At 46.2% G+C, this 17,705-nt stretch overlaps 2 protein-coding genes across 6 annotated transcripts in view; one reads left to right on the top strand and one right to left on the bottom strand.

The window, feature by feature from the left end:
* The window catches only part of LOC121069122 (putative RNA-binding protein Luc7-like 2), a 33,472-nt gene extending 31,575 nt beyond the window's left edge, over nucleotides 1-1,897 (top strand). For all 5 annotated transcript variants that reach the window (XM_040554914.1, XM_040554904.1, XM_040554922.1 and 2 more), the window contains one exon: nucleotides 977-1,897. In XM_040554914.1, coding sequence (XP_040410848.1) covers nucleotides 977-1,169 — 193 coding nt within the window. In that variant the 3' untranslated portion in view covers nucleotides 1,170-1,897. The remainder of the gene's footprint in view (nucleotides 1-976) is intronic.
* Nucleotides 1,898-8,801: 6,904 nt separating this feature from the next.
* LOC121065827 (cytoglobin-1-like) lies at nucleotides 8,802-12,771 on the bottom strand. Its single transcript, XM_040548959.1, has 3 exons — nucleotides 12,164-12,771; nucleotides 9,735-9,966; nucleotides 8,802-8,930 (listed from the first exon to the last, which is right to left on the bottom strand). The coding sequence occupies exons 1-3, from the start codon at nucleotides 12,256-12,258 to the stop codon at nucleotides 8,802-8,804; spliced, it is 456 nt and encodes a 151-aa protein (XP_040404893.1). The 5' UTR covers nucleotides 12,259-12,771.
* Between the last annotated feature and the right edge of the window lie 4,934 nt (nucleotides 12,772-17,705).

The following is a 17,705-nucleotide window of genomic DNA, read 5'->3' as shown; positions in this document are numbered from 1 at the left end:
TTATCTGGGAAACTGAGAGGTCACTTCTTTGTAAGCTTATAAAGGGACACTTATTGAAGAAGCATTTTGCAGGCTTCTGGTTTGAAGCTTTGAGGTAATGACAGTAACTTACTCCAGGTGGAAAGAGTACAGTCAGTCTGCTGTCCAATACAGCAGATATTTTGTCTAAGAAATTAGTAACTAGCTTTATGCTAGGATGCTATTAAGATTTTTCTGTGAAAGTATGAATTTGATTCTTTTATGATTGCAGGACATCTTAAAATGAAAATGTAATATTTTTCAATGACAAGCTTAGCTGCAGGCAGCTTATTTGATTTAAACTTTTTTCAGTGCAGGCAGCTCATTTAATTTAAATCCATGTAGAATGTTTAATGCAACAGCTCTTTCTGGCTTCTTTGTAAAGGTTTTGGAAATGCCTGTCATCACAATAACATACCTATAAAGAATGCCACACCGACCTTCTAAAATCTTCAAGGGATGATTCTTCTTACAAAAACAAAGTGGAGTGCAGATGTGCTTTTGGTCATGTAATAGCCTCCTTCAAGAATCTCTGCAAGTTAATTCCCCCTTTCTTTTGATCAAATTCCCATTTTTAAGTACACTTTAAAAAAAAAATTGTAACTTTGATGCGTGAGAGATGCTAGTCAATTTTTCTCAAGTTAAAAACTGCATATGAGAAATTCTGGTGGAACTTCTGATACTGCAAGGTTGACGATGGGAATTGAAAGAGATTAAATGAAGCATATTGACCTTAATCTGGACTCTGTAATAAAAGTAGATTAAATTTTGTCCCTAACAATATTTGTGTTTTGCAATTGAAAGTAGGGAAGGAAGAGAATGACTTCTGATGTTTTCTCACATATGACATAAATCTAATGTTGTGTTGGAATAAGGAGAAAAATGTAAAATCAGAATGCTGTTTGACTGCTATGAATTCGTGACTAATTAGAATTCTCAAACTTACTGCACTTTTCAGATCCTCAAAAGAAAGATCTTCGAGAGACAAAGAACGTTCAAGAGATCGTGATAGAACATCACGTGATAAAGATAGAAGCTCAAGAGAGAGGTCACCGCGAGATTTCAAAGACAAGAAACGTTCTTATGAAAGTGCTAATGGCCGATCAGAAGACCCGAGGAGCTCAGAAGAGCGTGAAGCAGGGGAGATATAACTGGCTGTGTATATTCACCTGATCTCTAGCTTCCTATGGAGTTGCATACTATGGTTTAGTTTACAGTTGTTCAAAGGGACACCAGTGAGCAGTTTGAGACACTGATCCAACTATAGGGTAGATGTACAGTATATAAAAGTGGTTATAACTAAGTCAGAATTAAACCCCATTGATTAATGATGCCTAAAGCTGGGTCCTGGACTTCCACCAAGTTGTAAAACTTTCCTGAAAGATTTCTCTTTATTCAGGACAACAGTTTTATGTACCAAGATGCAGATCTTAATGTTTTTAATCTCCTTTCCAATACAAGTTAGTGAACAAATTATATTGTACTACTTGCCTTGGGTGCTTTTGAACCTTTATAAATTCTCCAATTCTGCTCCAGTCAAAACAGCAGCATTGAAAGGTTGTACTTTGGGGGAATTTTTTTGTTTGCTTTTTTGTAAGAGGGTGGGTGGATGGATATTAACTTTTATTCTAAGATTATGTTCCCAGTGATTTTTTTGTTGTTGTTTGGGAACCTAGGAGTTGATTACAGTGGGAGCATTTAGACAGGAATATGTGCTGGAGAAAGCTGAAATGTCTTTTTACAGTGCCTATTTAGACTTGGAAATTGAACAGCTGTTGCATTACATCTTTTTTTTATTTCTACTTTTGAAATCAAAGCCAGTCCCGTATCTGTACCACTTGATTGGTATGTGTTCAATATATTTGTTTTTTTTCCATAAGGACTCTCTGCTTTTTCTTGTGGGGTGTAAATGGCACATCCTTAATTGTATTAAAAGAAACAAAGCAAACAGCAGCAACAAACAAAAACTTAAGAACAAAAATAAAAAAAATAAAAAGGAAAACCAACCACATTGTCGATAACTTAACAAGAATATACTGGTCTCTTAGGTGATTACTTAGCAGTTCAGTCGCTTAAAACCTAACATACGGTTATTAGAGTTTTCAACATGCTCTAGGAGAAGCAGTCTCTATGATTCTGACCATTCTTAGATCTGTAGGGGCAAAAATGTGGAATTATAATGATCATGGCACAACCCCTAACTCCTTAATGACTTCAGTTTGAAAAAGCATTACTTAGTTTAGGTGCAAGCTGCCTTTACGTGCAGTGGGTTCTGTTGGACTGAAAGTGCTTTGGGATGTATAAATAATTCAGGCATGTCCTACCGTCACGCAGAAGAACTTGGTAACTTCTTGAGATGGCACCAGTCAGTTACGTAACATTAAGAGCAATGTTTGCAATGATTGTTGGCATTTTCAGCAGGTTCTGAAAATATCTCCTCTACCTGTCCTAATCCAAGGGCCTCTGTAGACCAATTAATCATGGGTATATAATACAGCTGTGAGCTCAGTGTGCGTTTATTCTACAATGTCTTTTTTGTAGCATTTGGTTTTCATTATAGTCAGAACATGTGGGTGATAATTTCCACAGTAGATAATTGAAGGCAGTATTTCATTTGGCTTTGAAAGCCAGAACAGGACCTTTACATCTCTGCAAGGACTTATATCCAACATGGTTTATATTCTCCACTTCAAATTCACATCTATGTAAGCTTCTGTAGGAATACTGTAATAATGATGGCTACCTACTTAGCACTTTTTTATTCACCCACTTCAGATTTGAATGTGGGTTTCCTTCCTGGGAATGTCTTGTGACTTCCTCTGAGGCCCGACTGCATGACAAGTGTAAGGTACCAGTTTTTGTCCCTGTGGTATGAGCGCACTGCAAGTGCTTGCTAAAATCTATTGTCACACTGTTGTTAATGGAGTTCTAGCTGTTAGCGTGACAAAAGGTGAACAGTCATTTCTAAATGCATCTGCTACAGCAGGATTGCAGATGAGTAGATTGCTAGTTCCTGGAATAAAAACATTCCAGAAGTACTGAGTACCTGTCTCCCCATGCATTCAGTGACTAGAGAATGCTGTGTTTAAAAAGAAAAAATATATATATATACACTATGACAAAACACGGCTTAGACTCTTTACTACTAGCAAATTCTGGATAACATGCCATTGATTTTACAAATTCCTCTTAACCCTTTTGTAATTAAAAAGGTGAATATATTTAGAATTAGGCATTTCCTTATAGGTTTTCCTAGGGTGGTGTGCTTCACAGTATCCAAGGGCTGCACAACTGCTAAGCAGAGAGAAGGTAAGTCTTACTGCTTGTTCTGAATTACACGTGGAAATACTGCCTCGTGTCTGAAACAAGGACTGGAGTACAGTTAGGAATAGAACCAAATTAAGGTGACTGATAATGCCCGTTCTTCTGAAGCAAGAGAGCTGAAAAGTCTATCAGTAAGCAAGACTGCTTTAACTGCACGTGTAAGTAATGGTCTTACACTTGTACATGAGAAACACCTTAATTTCCATGAGGGTGACGTGGTCTTCAACTTCCCAGTCTCCATTAAAGGGTTCGGCAACTGCTGAGTCTTATCTTCTGGTCTAGAACTAGGTCAGAAATACAATGGCCAGATCATGGAAGAGAGAAACCACTCAACCCAGGAACCCTGCTCAAGTATGTCCTATGGATAGGGGCGTACTAACTTCATGTCACACTTAGTCCATACTAACTACAGCTTTCCATACTTAACCCCCAAGCCTATTTGCCAGGTTTTTCTCCCTTCAGGTTCTTGCTTGGCTGTTGATTCTTAGAAGATGGAACCTGGGTATCTGCACTTTCTGCTTGCACATCGCGTTGCCAGCAGATGTCACCATTTGTGATGATGTGGAGCACCCAGTGTGATAGCATGGTGCTGTCACACCTAAGGGCAGAACTTGTGCTAGATACAACTCCAACCTGCCCCTGTATGTAGGCAGTGTGGGTCGAGTCTGTTTCTATTCACCAAGAGCCAGAGGCAGGGTGAGAGACCTGCAGGAAATCTGGGGGTGTGCTGCTGTGCAGTGATGTGTCGCTGGCAGCACACAACATGAGCTCTTCGCAGAGAGGTCTTAGAGGTATGCAGGTTCCTGAGAGGCCCTGAGAGCTGAGTGTGCTTGAGGCCATTCTTCTGAGGAAAACACCTTTCCTATTGAGCAAGGAAGCTTACTGCAGCCTGGGAGCTCCTGAGTGAACCTGAGGATGCTTGAGCAGAGCATCTATTATTTGAGATTTTGCTGACACAGTTAAAGCTTCATGGCAATTTTTTTACCAGACTGCAGGTGTACAAATAAAGCAAAAACTGGTAGTGTATTTCACTTACTTAAAGCGTTTGAAATAATGTGACCCTGCAAGCATTAGATGTGTCTGAGAGAGCTCTCACACTGGATTAGTCAAGGGAATGAAAAGTAACATAATATGTAAGATGGTATGTGGCGCCTTACCAGAAGTGAGGTCTCCTGAGCATGCCTGAGGTGCTTTTCCTGCTGGAGCAGAGGGAGCTGCATGGCAGGGCGCTCACATCTCTGAGCAAAAGGGGCTTGGCCTGGCGCAGCCACCTGATGTGGCCCAGCAGCAGACTCACCCGTGGAGGTGGCAGAGGGCACCCTTCCTGTCTGTCCTCTTGCCTTGTCACAGATCTGGGATTTACCCTCCTGTTGCTACGGCACAAACCATAGTCCTGGATCCTGTCTGTCCAATCTATTTCGCACCAGTTCTGCACCTTCTGTTCTGCCCCAGGGGTAACAAGAGAAAATGCGTGTACTGACCCCCCAAAGCCTGTGCGAATGTGTATGTGATAGCCTTAAACAGCCCTGGGGATGGGATTAGGTGTTTAGATGAGGGGAGAATGGTTGTAACATATTTTGAGGCACCTGGGGCCAATGCGAGGCAGCTAAGGGTGGGTACGTACCCTGCGTGGCTACGGTCAGATTTTAGCTATGGCGAAAACTAAGAATTGCAATGAGGCTCTTCCGTGGTGCAGAAAATGACTTGGCATGTGCTGCCTGCATAGCTGGGAGTGATGATGAATGCAGTCGCAGTCAGCATTAAACAAAGCGTAACTGCAAAATGAGCTATGTACGTGCCAGAGGTGATGGCCCTGTATGCACCGGCAGCGCTGACAACCCTTCAGTTTTGCTGTTCATCCCACATTTCGCATGCCACTTTCATCAGGATAGCTGCCCTTTGTTCAGCAAAGAGAAGAGATTGCAGTCCCTTCCCACCTCAGCCATTCTGTGATTCTCGATGCAGTGGCTTATAAAAAGCATCAACATGATCCTCCGTGAGTCTCGTGGTTCTTGCTCTTTTTTTCTGGCTTTGATCACTTGTTTTCTACCTGCTTCTTAGCAATAAATTTTTGCGCCGTGACTGCTGGTGCAATTCTTTCATTCTTCTCACTAAGACCTGGAGCTTTGGCTTTCACTACAGCCTGCAAAACCAGGAAAGAGTGAACTGCTGGGCAGGAGCTGTATCAGCAGCCGGAAACAAGAGCAGAGAGGAAGAAATGTTTGTTCCTACCCCCAGCTCTTCTCTTTATCCTTGCTTTCCCTTTGTGGGCACACAAGGGACAGTCACACAAGGGCAATTACAAAATTCCCTCCTGGCTCCGGCTTTTCTCCTCCTGTTACTGGGGTGACCATCGTCCCGGGTGGCTTCCCAGGCTCCTGGCAGCGCTGCCCCCTGCACAGCAGGCAGGCAGGATATTCCCACAGCAACACAAGGGTGGCAAATGGCCCGACCAACAGCAGAAGTCACTGTCACCATACAGCCCCTTCCCAGGCTGAAATCATCTGCCCAACGCTGACTGTAGCGAAGTATTGATGGCAATGGGCAGTGAGGAGCACAAAGGTTAAAAATTGTTCATGTCGCTGGCTCAGAGAGGCTGCGTGTCCATCACTAGATGGTGATAAGTGGCTTGGGGGCTTTGCATCTAACTGCTGCAACTTCTCAGAGTGCTGCCATCTTCCCGAGCTAAAGCTGGTTTGCAGCAGAGCAACAGGATAAAGAACTGCTGACTTCCATCAGGGCAGGGCAGCAGCTGCCTTGATGGATGGTGGGACCGCAATCGGGGTGTCAGCTCTGACGTTTTGCAGCCATCATCTGCCTTGTCCTGCAGTTCTGCCTCTGTCTATAATGCAGTGCAGAGCTGGATTCCACTGGGGAGCCGGATGGAGATCAGCAGCACCAGCAGCGTGCTCCTGGCTCGCCTGCTCCTGGGGGCTGTGCAAGGGGATCTGCACCACAGCAGTGCTTCCTCCTGGGACGTGCTGCCAGGGATGCCAGAAGTCTGGGCTCTCTGAGGTGAGCATACAAAATATTGCAGAACAACAGGGCTGCTATTTCTACTGTCCGCCAAGGAAACAAGTGGTTCAGTCTGGGATGCTGCTGGCTCGTACTGGGGAAAAAAAAAAAAAAAATCACTCTTACGTGACCTAGGCTTGTTTGATGCTGGCCATGTGCAATCATATAGTTTAACCAAAACTTAGTTTAATCAAATAGTGTAACCATGCCCCGAACTGGCTCAAATCCACTGCACTGCATATGCCAGAAGTGCTTTGGTATGGCAGTTGAGGCTCTGCCGCTCCTCTCCTGCTCTAGCAGAACCTCCCTGGCACCCAGCACGGGGCAGAAACACTGCGGCATGTTCCTGCCAGGGCCGTGCCCTCACCACCTTCCTCCAGCTGTGCCATCGCAGCTGGGCACACGGATGCCCAGCGAGTGCAAGTTCCTGCTTTGTCACTACAGTGGATGATTTTTTTCAGACTTCTTTCACTGATTTGCCTGTGTTCCTTTATTTCTTTTCTATTCCCTGAATTTTACCAAAGCTGCCCCCACCCCAGCACCTGTAGGGAAGCACTGGAAGGTCTGAGTTCACTCATCAAAGCTGATGAACTGAATTTAAGTACATCTTTCTACAGTGTTTAGGTTATATTTTAAATCAGAAAATTGTTTGCTCATCTCTACAAGATCAAGTTTTACCTGTGGGGATGCTTTATTCCTCCAGCTACATGACTGGAAAGCATCTGGATTTTAATTAGCCCAGGTGATAAATGTCCTCCATTAGCTCCCTCTCACTCCCCTTCCCCTCTGTGGTATTTTTCATGTGTTTGCCCTAGTCTGGCTTTAGATACAAACTTAGCTGATTCAAGTTGTCACGGGCACTTGTCATACAACCCATGCTACGTCACAAATTTGTTGTCTCACTGAGACCTTTCCCTCTCTTCTTAAGCCCGAGCTTTTTTAAATGAGCCTTACACTATCAGCCACTGCTGTCAGGACTCTGTCAGCTCAGGATGCTGATGGCAAGGAGGAGCCTGCCACGCCAGGCATCCATTTCATGGCACAGGGCATCTTCATGTGCATTACAACACATAAATAAAAAGGGGAGTCACTTTAAGCATTTCAGAGTGTTGAATTTACTTGTGCTGCCTCTAAGGGATTTGAGATTTTGAAGATGCTGTGCAATATGCTTCCCATTCTCCCCTAGCACGGCAGAATATTGCACCCAATACAACAGCCTGCCCTATCCTCCCTCTCTGGCAAGAGTTCATGGTCTGAACTTTGGGGTTTCAGCATCCTTTGCCAAACAAACGGGATGGGTAAAGGAAAACTATGCATTGGATGAAGAGGAATTCTACATTTTTAACCATTTACAAAATCATTGAATCATTGTTTCACTTTCATTTTCACTTCATTTCCTTTCCCACCATCTGAGGAGCCTGCTTACTGCAAGTGTGATGGGTGTCTAGGTGGTGGCTTGAGCTGGTTTTGGTACCCCCAGTACCACCAGTATCCGTGCACTGTAACCAGCCACTGCTCCCGCAAGGCCTGTGTGTTGCAAGGGCCTTTTCCACGCCACAAAGGAGAGGACGCACCAGCTTTCTTTTTGTTTATTGTGTTACACTTAAGCAAAACGGCATGTGGTTATTTGCAGTTATCAGCTGATGATTTCACCACGTCTAAGGAAAAGCAATTAAACAGTTCTGGACTCGGTTACTGCTGAAGGGAGATGCAGGCCTTGCGGCAGGAAAGGTAGTGTGGGCGGCACTGAGCTGGGTGCTATTGTTGTCTCCTGGGCACATGGCCAGAGCAATTTTCTGGGAGTAGCAGCAGGAAATCCAGGCGCTGGAGATGTCCCCACCCACACTGGAAGCTGCTCTGAGTCACCTCTCCCCAAGCTGGGGGACTCCGTTGACTTGCCCAGGTTGGGACTTTCCCCGTCTCCTTTTCAGATGTTAGTCTTCTCCAAACACGGAGCACTCCCCCCTGCTCCCATTGCTGCAGTTCAAATGGGAAACTCCCATGTCTCTTAAAAAATGACCTCTACAAAGTCCCTGACCCAGGAAATGCTTCAAAATGGTCTCCTGCTCGTCATTGATGAGGATGGAAAGGTAAAGAGCTGCTGGTTCTCTCTCTGGGCTGTTGCTGCTGAAAGGAGAAAGTCTTCCAGGAAAAGCAAGCTTCAAGTCTTGGTCTTAAAATGTAGTCTCCAAGGACTGTAGCCAGAGGAGCCCACTTGGAGCACCTCAGCTGCAAGGCACGTCAGGATTTGTTTGGCTTTGATGTATCTGCGGTTTTCATTTAACTGTGGAAACTCAGTGTGCTACAGAAATTATTGACATTAACACCTATCTTATATATTTTTTGCTTTTTTTACTTTTTCGCTCTTCCAACTGTGGCTGGAGGCCCAAAAGCAGCGAATCAGTGCTAGTGAGAAGTTTGAAGAGGCTAGAGGTTGCACTTCCTCACCAACCCACTTCTTTGTAGACATTGTTCAGGTGAGTGCAGATTTCATTGGTCACCTTCTCAAAAGAGGCTTTGCAGTCTCCACCAAATTTCTCCTCCATCAGTTGCAAGATGATGTCACAGATGATCTAAACAGGGAGAAGGGAAGAAACAGTGTGAAATTTCCTCCATAATAAATGGAGGCACGATAAAACATATTTTTAAGTTGTGGTTTTTGAAGAATGGAAAGGGGGTACAAAAACAATTCAGGAGCATGTAGCATGCAGAACTGGAAATAGGTTGTGGGAAATTAGATGCATCATAGAATTCACCCCAAATTGCAGTCATTGTTGTATTTTTAACTACCCCATCTCTATTTAATGTTGACTGCACCGATATACACAGTCACTTAAAGACTTAAGAAGAGCCAAATGCACTCTGCTGGTGACTTCAGGTGGACTTGGAAAAGCCATTTGGTCCTCTATGTATCATGTGTGTTTGTTTAGTGATGGCAATGCTGTTGCTGTTGTTGCTCAATAACAGGTGTTTCAGTTGTCTTGGAAAAGCTCAGTTCCTGATATTAGAGAAAAATAGACATCATGGACTGAAGTTCAGTGTAAGCTGCTTTTCTGTGTCTCGTGATTAAATGACAACTGTGTGGGAATCCTGTTGCACTGAGAAAACCTGCTACAACTCATGGGCAGCTCTGCAGCTCCCACCAGCGCAGACCTGCTTGTACATCAACTGCTGCACAGCCTTCTTCCCAACAGATGCCAGACATCTCGTTCCTGCAATCTTCCAACATTGACCATCTCACCTTCCACTATCTCCACTCTCTGAGGCCTATATATATTTACATATACAAAGCCTGTTTTCTTCAGCTCTTCCCCTCCAAGGGGAGGACATCATTCCATCACTACTACACCCCCCAAAGAAGATGGATGCTGGCTCACCCTGAAGTTTTTGGGGTCAACCTTGAGCTGGGTGGCATGTTTCTGGCCGAGTGGGTTCAGTATCCCAAGAAAAGCTTCAGTGTTGTCCAGGTGTTGCACCATGTCGTTGATGGCAGTGAAAACCCTCTTGCCATGGCCCCTGACCTGATCCGACTGTTTCATCTCTTCGGCAGAGTCCATGCCTTTGAAGTGTGTGAAGTAGGACTTGGTATCTGGGTGCTCGGTAAACATCCTGTTGAGAAATGAGAGAGGGCCTAATTTGCGGACTGAGGCACCAATGCAGACACGAATTCATGTGCCAGGCCTTGTGTTATGTATTTGTTGGCCTTTTTCCTTCCCTTTATCAGAAAAAACTTCTCTTTCCCGTGCACTTCTTTGTTCTCCTTTGCCCTTCCCAGCTATGCATGACCCCTGTGCCCACAGCAGCCTGACCCCGCCTTGTGTCTCCCTAGGGCACTCTGCTCATTGCTTCTTAAAACCACTGCCCTTGCTGCTGGCCTCTGCTCTGCTGAGAGGGTCACTCATAGCAGTTTGACCAACTTTATTTTTGCTCCCGAGTTTCGCTTATTTCTTCACAAGGATGTGCAACCAGGGCTCCCCATCCTAATGCTAGGAGGCACCTGAAACTGTGCTATCTGCCTGAGGTAGCCTGCCTGCCCTGTCCTGAGTTTACTCCACTGCTTCTGAAGCAAACACCTCTTCGGAGTTAGGTGGAGATACAATCCACAGGGACATGGGAGCGCATTCAGGCAGGGCAAGTGTGACGGTGCACAGTCACAAGGATGTTCTGGACAGCAGATGTCTCCACTTTGGTCTTAATGGGTATTTTCAAGGAGAAACCCAACCATTGTTTTTCTTAGTTAACCCCTTCCTGGAGTCCATCCCAGAGCTTTCCTCTGCCTGTGATGGATTATTGTTTGTGTACTCAGTACTGCTCATTTCATTTATTCAAATGTAACACAGTTCGATGCCTCTCATAAAGAATTGTCTTTTATAATATCTCAATTACAGCCACTTTGGTCAAGCTCTTAAGAAAACAGGTTACTTTGTTGGATAAACCAGTTATCCGCCTAAAACAGCATTAGCAAATTCCAGATTGCATTTCACAGAGTCACAGAATGGTTGAAGTTGGAAGGGAACTCTGGAGGTTATTTAGTCCAAGCCCCCTGCTCAAGCAGGGACACCCAGAGCAGGCTGCCCAGGACCATGTCCAGGTGGACACAAAGATCTCCAAGAGGGGAGACTCCAAAATCTCTCTGGGCAGCCTGTGCCAGTGCTCAGTCACCCCAACAGTAAAGAAGTGCTTCCAGATGTTAAGAGGGAACCTCCTGTGTTCCACTTTATGCCCAGTACCTCTTGTCCTGCCACTGACAAGAGCCTGGCTCCATCCTCTTTGTACCCTCCCTTCAGGTACCTATAGACATGGATAAATCCCCTGAGCCTCCTCTTCCGCAGGCTGAACAGTCCCAGCTCTGAACCTCTCCTCACAGCAGAAGTGCTCCAGTCCCTTCATCAGCCCTCTGTTGGGCTCTCCCAAGTATGTCCATGTCTCTTTTGCACTGCGGGGCCCAGAGCTTCTCTAAAGGTCGGGCTGGGTCTGTAGGACACTAACAATAAACCTTCTACAGTAAAACACCCTTAGGAGCCAAACCACTGGATACTAACATTTAATAACTGCATTTCTGACCCTAACTGTCCTCAGGGTATGTAGACCACAGAGGGAAAGAGCAAAGAATAACATTTGTTGAGGCACAAGGTGTGATATATAAGTAGACCAAAGGTAATGATAAAGGTGTGCTAAACAGAAGGAGTATTTGGGCTGACCAGTGCACATGGAGGTGATGTAAGTCCCACCTGAGAGAAGGTATGTGAAAGTTGAATAGAAGAAACGTGTGTCTTATGGAAGATGAGAGGAAAACAGGGTGAGGACTAAAAGAGGAAAGATCACAGGAGGGACAAAATACAGTGAAACAGACGAGTTATAGACTGGAAAGGCTGAAGGGGAATCACAAGAGAAATACTGAGGATATACATGTGAAAAAAAATCTTTCAAGTAGTTCAGAGGTAAAGGGAAATTGGAAAATAGGGCCCGTGTTTTGTTCCTGTTCTGTTTTATACCATACCTTATTTTCTTTACCTTAAATACATCACTATTTACTGGGGGGTTGGTAGGGTGCAAAAGTAAAGAAATCATTCCAGTCTCTTCCTCCTTTTCCAGCCCCCTCCTCCCTTTCCTTTTGCTTTTCTTTGTATGGATCCCTCCTCTGCGCTGTTTCCTCCCTGAAGCGGCATAAACCACAGCAAACCAAAATGTTTCAGGCGAGGGCTGCGTCAAACGCATCGAGAGGTGCTTCTAGGTGGCAACTCCATCCTTCCTGCCATTCCTGGCTGAACCCTCTGCAGTAGAGCGGGGTAGGCTCTTTCCTTACCTGACCAGCACTGCTGTCCCGTTGTCCTCGGCATCTACATACATCTTCTCCCAGGCACCACGGGCACTCTGCACCTCCGCTTCAGAGAAGGGCATGGTGGAGGAGATGCTGGTGAGGAAGGGCACAGAAGGAGAAGGGAGAACAGGGAGGCAGTGATGGGGTGGTTCTGCTCCAGGGCTCTCTTCAGGGCTCTCTAAATACTGCCCTGGGGATTTAAGAGATCTTGAATGGACTCTTTGTCTCCGTCCCCATCGGTCACATTTCTGCGGGCTTTAGGGCTGCCTAATCACTTTTAATCAGGAAATAAAGCAACCACATGAGGAGGGAGGCCTAGCACTCTGGCCTGGAGTCCAGTGCCAGAGCAAAGAGCTTGATGTCTAGGAGAGAAGGGAAAAAAAGGGAATTTTCAATGGGGAAGGAAAAGGTAAATTCTCCTTCCCTCCCGCCCCCTGCCAAGGCCAGCACTTGGCTTCTCTTTCCCAACTGCCATCCTTGCCTGAGCACTGATTTCCTGCTTTGTTCGCAAAAGTGTTGCTGTGTTCGGGACACCGTGGTGCCCTGCCTTCCCAGCTTCCAGCCCTTCTTGTTCTTGCACTCCAAAGATCCCTTTTGCAGCTCTGGCAGCTCACTCCAGCCCCGCTCTCATGACATGGCCACTGCTTTCCACACAGCCCTCTGGTCTGTTGGGGCTCATGCTCTGGCTGCTGCCAGCTTTGGGACCAGGCAGGTGGAAGACACCTCCAGTGCTGAATTTTACCATTGTGTGGGTGGTCATGACAAAGCATCCATGGATAGAAGACATAAGGGGCAGGAGAACAGCCGGTGCACACGGGCCTGTTATTGTCATGGTCACTTGGAGGAGCAGGAGGCAAAAAAAGCTCAGATTATCCACGTGGCACCCAGTCTTAACCTCTGGCAGGAATGTGCTGGTTAAGTCCAGGGCAGACACACAACACAGGGCTTAGGGACTTGAGGAACCGCCGCTGCTGGATGCCGAGCGGAGACAAAACCTCCTATTGTTTGGGATAGTCTGGAGGAGGGAAGGAGTGGGCACGAGGGAGAAAAGTGTGCCACAGTGAGCAAAGCCAGCCCGGTCCCCTGGGCAGATGGAAAGGGGTGGTTGCAACCGCACAGGAACCTCTTGGTGGAGGTGTGTGACACCTCTCCTGAGGCGGCATTTAAAATGCTGAGAGAGAAAGTACAGGTGCTTAACACTGCGGCAAGATAGAGGCTGCTCCAATGCCTTTGTAGCATGTTTCTGAACTCCTTCACCTCACACCCTGTGCTCTTCCTTTCCTCTCACCCGGCAGAGGTGAGAGCAATGCACAGCAGTCCTTACAAATTTGTAGTGGTGGGGCAGAAGGGAAGGGTTGCCCCAGCTCTAGCTCATAACCCCTGTCTGTGTTTCCTGCCTCACCACAAGGCACTGGCCTCTGCGTGCTGTTGCTCTGCAGTTATTCTGTGAGAAATTCAGGCTGCTGTGCTTGAGGAGGGCACAATTTTGAGGGGGATCCTATGGAACCATGCTTTTCGTCCCTGCAGCAGGGAGAGCGGAGCTCCTCGTGGGGCTGCAGCATGAGGGTGCAGGGCAAGGAGGGAAGCGCGTCAGGAGCAGCACCAGGTCTGGACATGTTTGTGTCAAAGGACTTCATTGGAGCCAAGTACCCCCCTGCTTCCCTCTCCCTTTTCACCAACAAAGAGTGGTCTGGTACAAAGCCCCACGGCCTTCTGATTTCTCATCCCCAAATCCTCAGAAAAATGTCCCAGATTTCAGGAGAGCCTGGGGTGGGGGGGTGGATGGGGACGCAGTGCTGCTGGCACTGCTGCCTCGGTGAAGGCAGGCGTGAAACCATGAATGCCGGTCAGCTGAGCACAACACAACACTGCTGTGGCAGTGCCAGAGGGCCAGCAAGAACAGAGTCGCAGGGGGTGGCGGCTGCCAGGCCATGGGAGCCAAAATGGAGGGTTCCACTTGGGGGGAGGGAGAGAGACTCAGCCCGCTGACTGATCCCAGAAGTCACAATGATGTCTTCCCTAACATCCCCTCTCTCTTAAGCCAATTTATATTTTCTATCTTTTAGGTGGAGATTGACTGACTCTAGTCATACATACCTTTGTTATGACTGGTGCTAAATTTTCTCGCTTTTGTTTAAAGGCACAGGCTCCATATTATTATGTTTGAACCTCTCTTTCAAGTTGGGGCATTTGGGATTTTGAGTGTGGATTTGTCAGACTTGCTGGTAGTGGTCTTGGGGCTTAGTACTGGAAGAACTAATCAAGCCCATTCGGCGTCCATACTTATCTATATATTGTACAAATTCACTCCAGGTGGGAATAGGGGAGTTTGGATTTCATCTACGACCATGATCACCATCCCTACAAGCAGCTTGTATGCAGTCCTGGATATTCACTACAAACATCTTAAGACAGTCAGGGAGTCCACGGATGAGAGGGGTTAATCGAGCTAGGTCGATAAGAGCTAAGATCAGGGATTTCCTGAATTCATCTCTTTCATATATCGCCTGAATGCAGGCTGCTTTTTGTACTGCTACAGCTAGGTCAGAATAGTTTGTGGCTCTAATTTCCAGTGGTTCCCCTCTCTCCTGAGGATCTATACCACCTGCCCAGTATGCAGTTCATGCAGTTATAGAGTAATTATGGTCTCTTGGTGTGGTGGTTAAAAATACTCCTGATCCCCAAAAGCCTCCTGCTTCTTCCTCACTCAACATAATTCGGTCTCCTCCTTCAAGAGGAACTCACCACACATACTCGACTTTCGATTCTCCTGACTGCCTGGAGAACTTCTCCTGTGTTTTAATCAACTCTTGCTGGTGACCATGGGATTGTTCGCACAGTAGTGCAGATTTCATCTTCATCATCAACAGTGCTCTCAGTTTTAACCAAAGGCCTCAAGGAACTCGATTGAGGTTCAGAATCAACAGTCTCTTTGATCTCATCATCACTGTCAGACTAAATATCACCATCCCAGCTTTCAGGGTCTGCACTATGCATTAATATACAAACCTGCTTAACTGGAGCAGAAGGCTGTATTTTATTTAACAGGTGATTAAACCTTTCCAGTAATTGTTTAAGAGGATTCTTCTCATTCAAAAGTTTGTTATTCTCATTCAAATGTTTATCATTCTCATTCAAAAGTTTACCCACTCTGTTTCCTAATGTTTTTCCGTCTCCCTTTCAAAGGCCAATGATGACTTTAACACCTCATTTTCTGATTTCAGAGCTGTATATTCCACATCAGAAATTAGTTTGGGAGCAGGAGTTTCCTTAGCTTCTTGCTGAGCACAAGACAAACAGGCTCCTAACACTGCATAGATTACACCTTTACCTTTTCTCACTCCAATCTTTCGTGCAGCCTGACACTGCTTAATGCTTTCTACCACTTTCTCTTGATTTTTCAAAAATTTTTGGGCCCATTCCTTCCCAACCTGGGAAAGGACACATTTGCATTTTTGCAGCAGCTTATCCATGGTAATCCTGCTGACTACGCCAATTTCTCTGTCACGTTAAGGGGCGTAGGCATTTAACCATAATAGGTCCGGTCGGGTTCAGGGTACGGAACTGTCACGGTCACAGATTCACCAATAACGTAGCACACCCTCACTCTAGTCGGGTTCAATGAGAACTATCACTGCTAGGAACAATGCAATTAAGTGCAATTTATTACAGCAACAGGTACACAGGTTCTTTGGATTGCTGGCAATAAATTCACTGTCTGAAAAAGCAAGCTAGCATGCATAAAATACACAGGCACACAGCCTGGCTATTAACGTGTTATAAGGCACAAAGACTCTATAGAGATTTCTCTTTCCTGGGAAGGCACTTGGTATAACCAAGTGTTCAAATCTTACACAAAGGCATCCCAATAGAGTAGGGGGTGGGGAGGGGAAGAGAGAGTCAGCCCGTTGACTGATCCCAGAAGTCATGATGGTGTCTTCCCTAACATCCCCTCTCTCTTAAGCCAATTTATATTATTTTCTATCTTTTAGGTGGAGATTGACTGACTCTAGTCATACGTACCTTTGTTATGACTGGTGCTAAATTTTCTCGCTTTTTTTTTAAAGGCACAGGCTCCTAGAAATTCAGAGCACGTGCTCAGTGTGGGGTGATTGCACCTTGGAAGCGGGTAGCTTTTGGGATGGAGGTGAGTTGTGGTATTATAATGGTATTATAATGAGAAAAGTTCACCAAAAGGAGAGCATTTTGTCAAAAACAAAGCAGGCTGTTGGCCCAGGGTAGCAAATAAGCAGCTTATTGGTTCCAATGTACCTTTGAGTTCCCATCTTATCACAGAGCCTGGCCATGGTGTCTTCACTCCGCTCCACCATCTGTATAATTCCTGTTAGAGTCAGCACACCAGGTTCCCCTAGTGCGATAACATCTAAGGTTAAAGGCTTAGGGAACACTTAGGTAACGCAGCTACACTCCACCCCGAAAGCTTCTCCAGTGCTGTACATTTTCTTTAAAATGTGAATATTAGTTTATTTTTCCTAGTCGCCTTAGGCAATTACTCCACAGAGCCAAAAGGAAGGGTTCCAATGGGGACAGCCCGGAGCCTTTGGAGGAGAGCAGAGTGTGGGGTGGGTGCTCGTGGCCCAGCTTTCTCCTGCCAGCAAAGCAGCAGGCCTGCCTCCTGGTGCAGCGCAGCGCAGCACAGCGCGACGGTGGCGGTTCTGCACAGCGGGCTTGCTTCCCTTTCAGTTTCTGAGAAACATCTGGCTTAGACAGCAGCCAGCTGGCAGGCTCCGTGGCCCCATGGGGGTACACGGGGCTGGAGGCAGATGCATGTGTCGTCTTCTGGCCATCCGCTCCTTCAGGCTCTGGCAGCAGGGACTCTCCCTGCAGAGCTCATTGATGGCTAGGCCATGAGAGCTGCGAGACTGTCCGTGTTTGATCCTCCTTTAAAGTTGGTCATCTGCTATGTTAAGTTTCATGTTTAAGACCAATAAGTCACTTTATTATGGAACAGCAGTTAATCCCCAGCCCGATAAATACAATACATATCTGAGGAATTCAAAAAGACAAGCGAAGAGAATTCTTTCTCCAAATAACGGGAATGTCGATGCCCACTAAGACACTAGGAGTGTAATGGCATAAGGGGGCCAGTAGCCAAGGAGAAAGCTGAACCGAAGCGTACCCTTGGGGCTGTGCTGCTGCCCTTCTTGCCCCAACAGCCATGTCTGGATCATGGTCCCCATTATGGCTGCCCATAACTGCCCTGCCCATGGTGCCATGGAGGGACTGATATGTCGGTTCACTGGCTGTGTACACACAACCCACACCCAGAAGCAAAGAGCACTCACCGGCCCTGACTTGGATGTGTGGTAAAGATTATCCTGTGGGTGTGGAGAACAGTCAGATTTGGCAGCATCACTGATAAGCATTGACCTTGTGCCAAGGGGCATTGAGCAGCTTGCTCCTGTTCATCTCTTAAACAACCTTTGTGGATGGAGCTCCTCAAGCTTGGTATGAGAGGTTGCTGAAGGAGGGAGTCTTGTGGTGGTGGGACAGCCCTGTTTTGGCG

Source organism: Cygnus olor, chromosome 1, assembly GCF_009769625.2.
Source record: "Cygnus olor isolate bCygOlo1 chromosome 1, bCygOlo1.pri.v2, whole genome shotgun sequence".
Classification (NCBI taxonomy): Eukaryota; Metazoa; Chordata; class Aves; order Anseriformes; family Anatidae; genus Cygnus; species Cygnus olor.
This window is presented reverse-complemented; position numbering and strand designations above follow the sequence as displayed.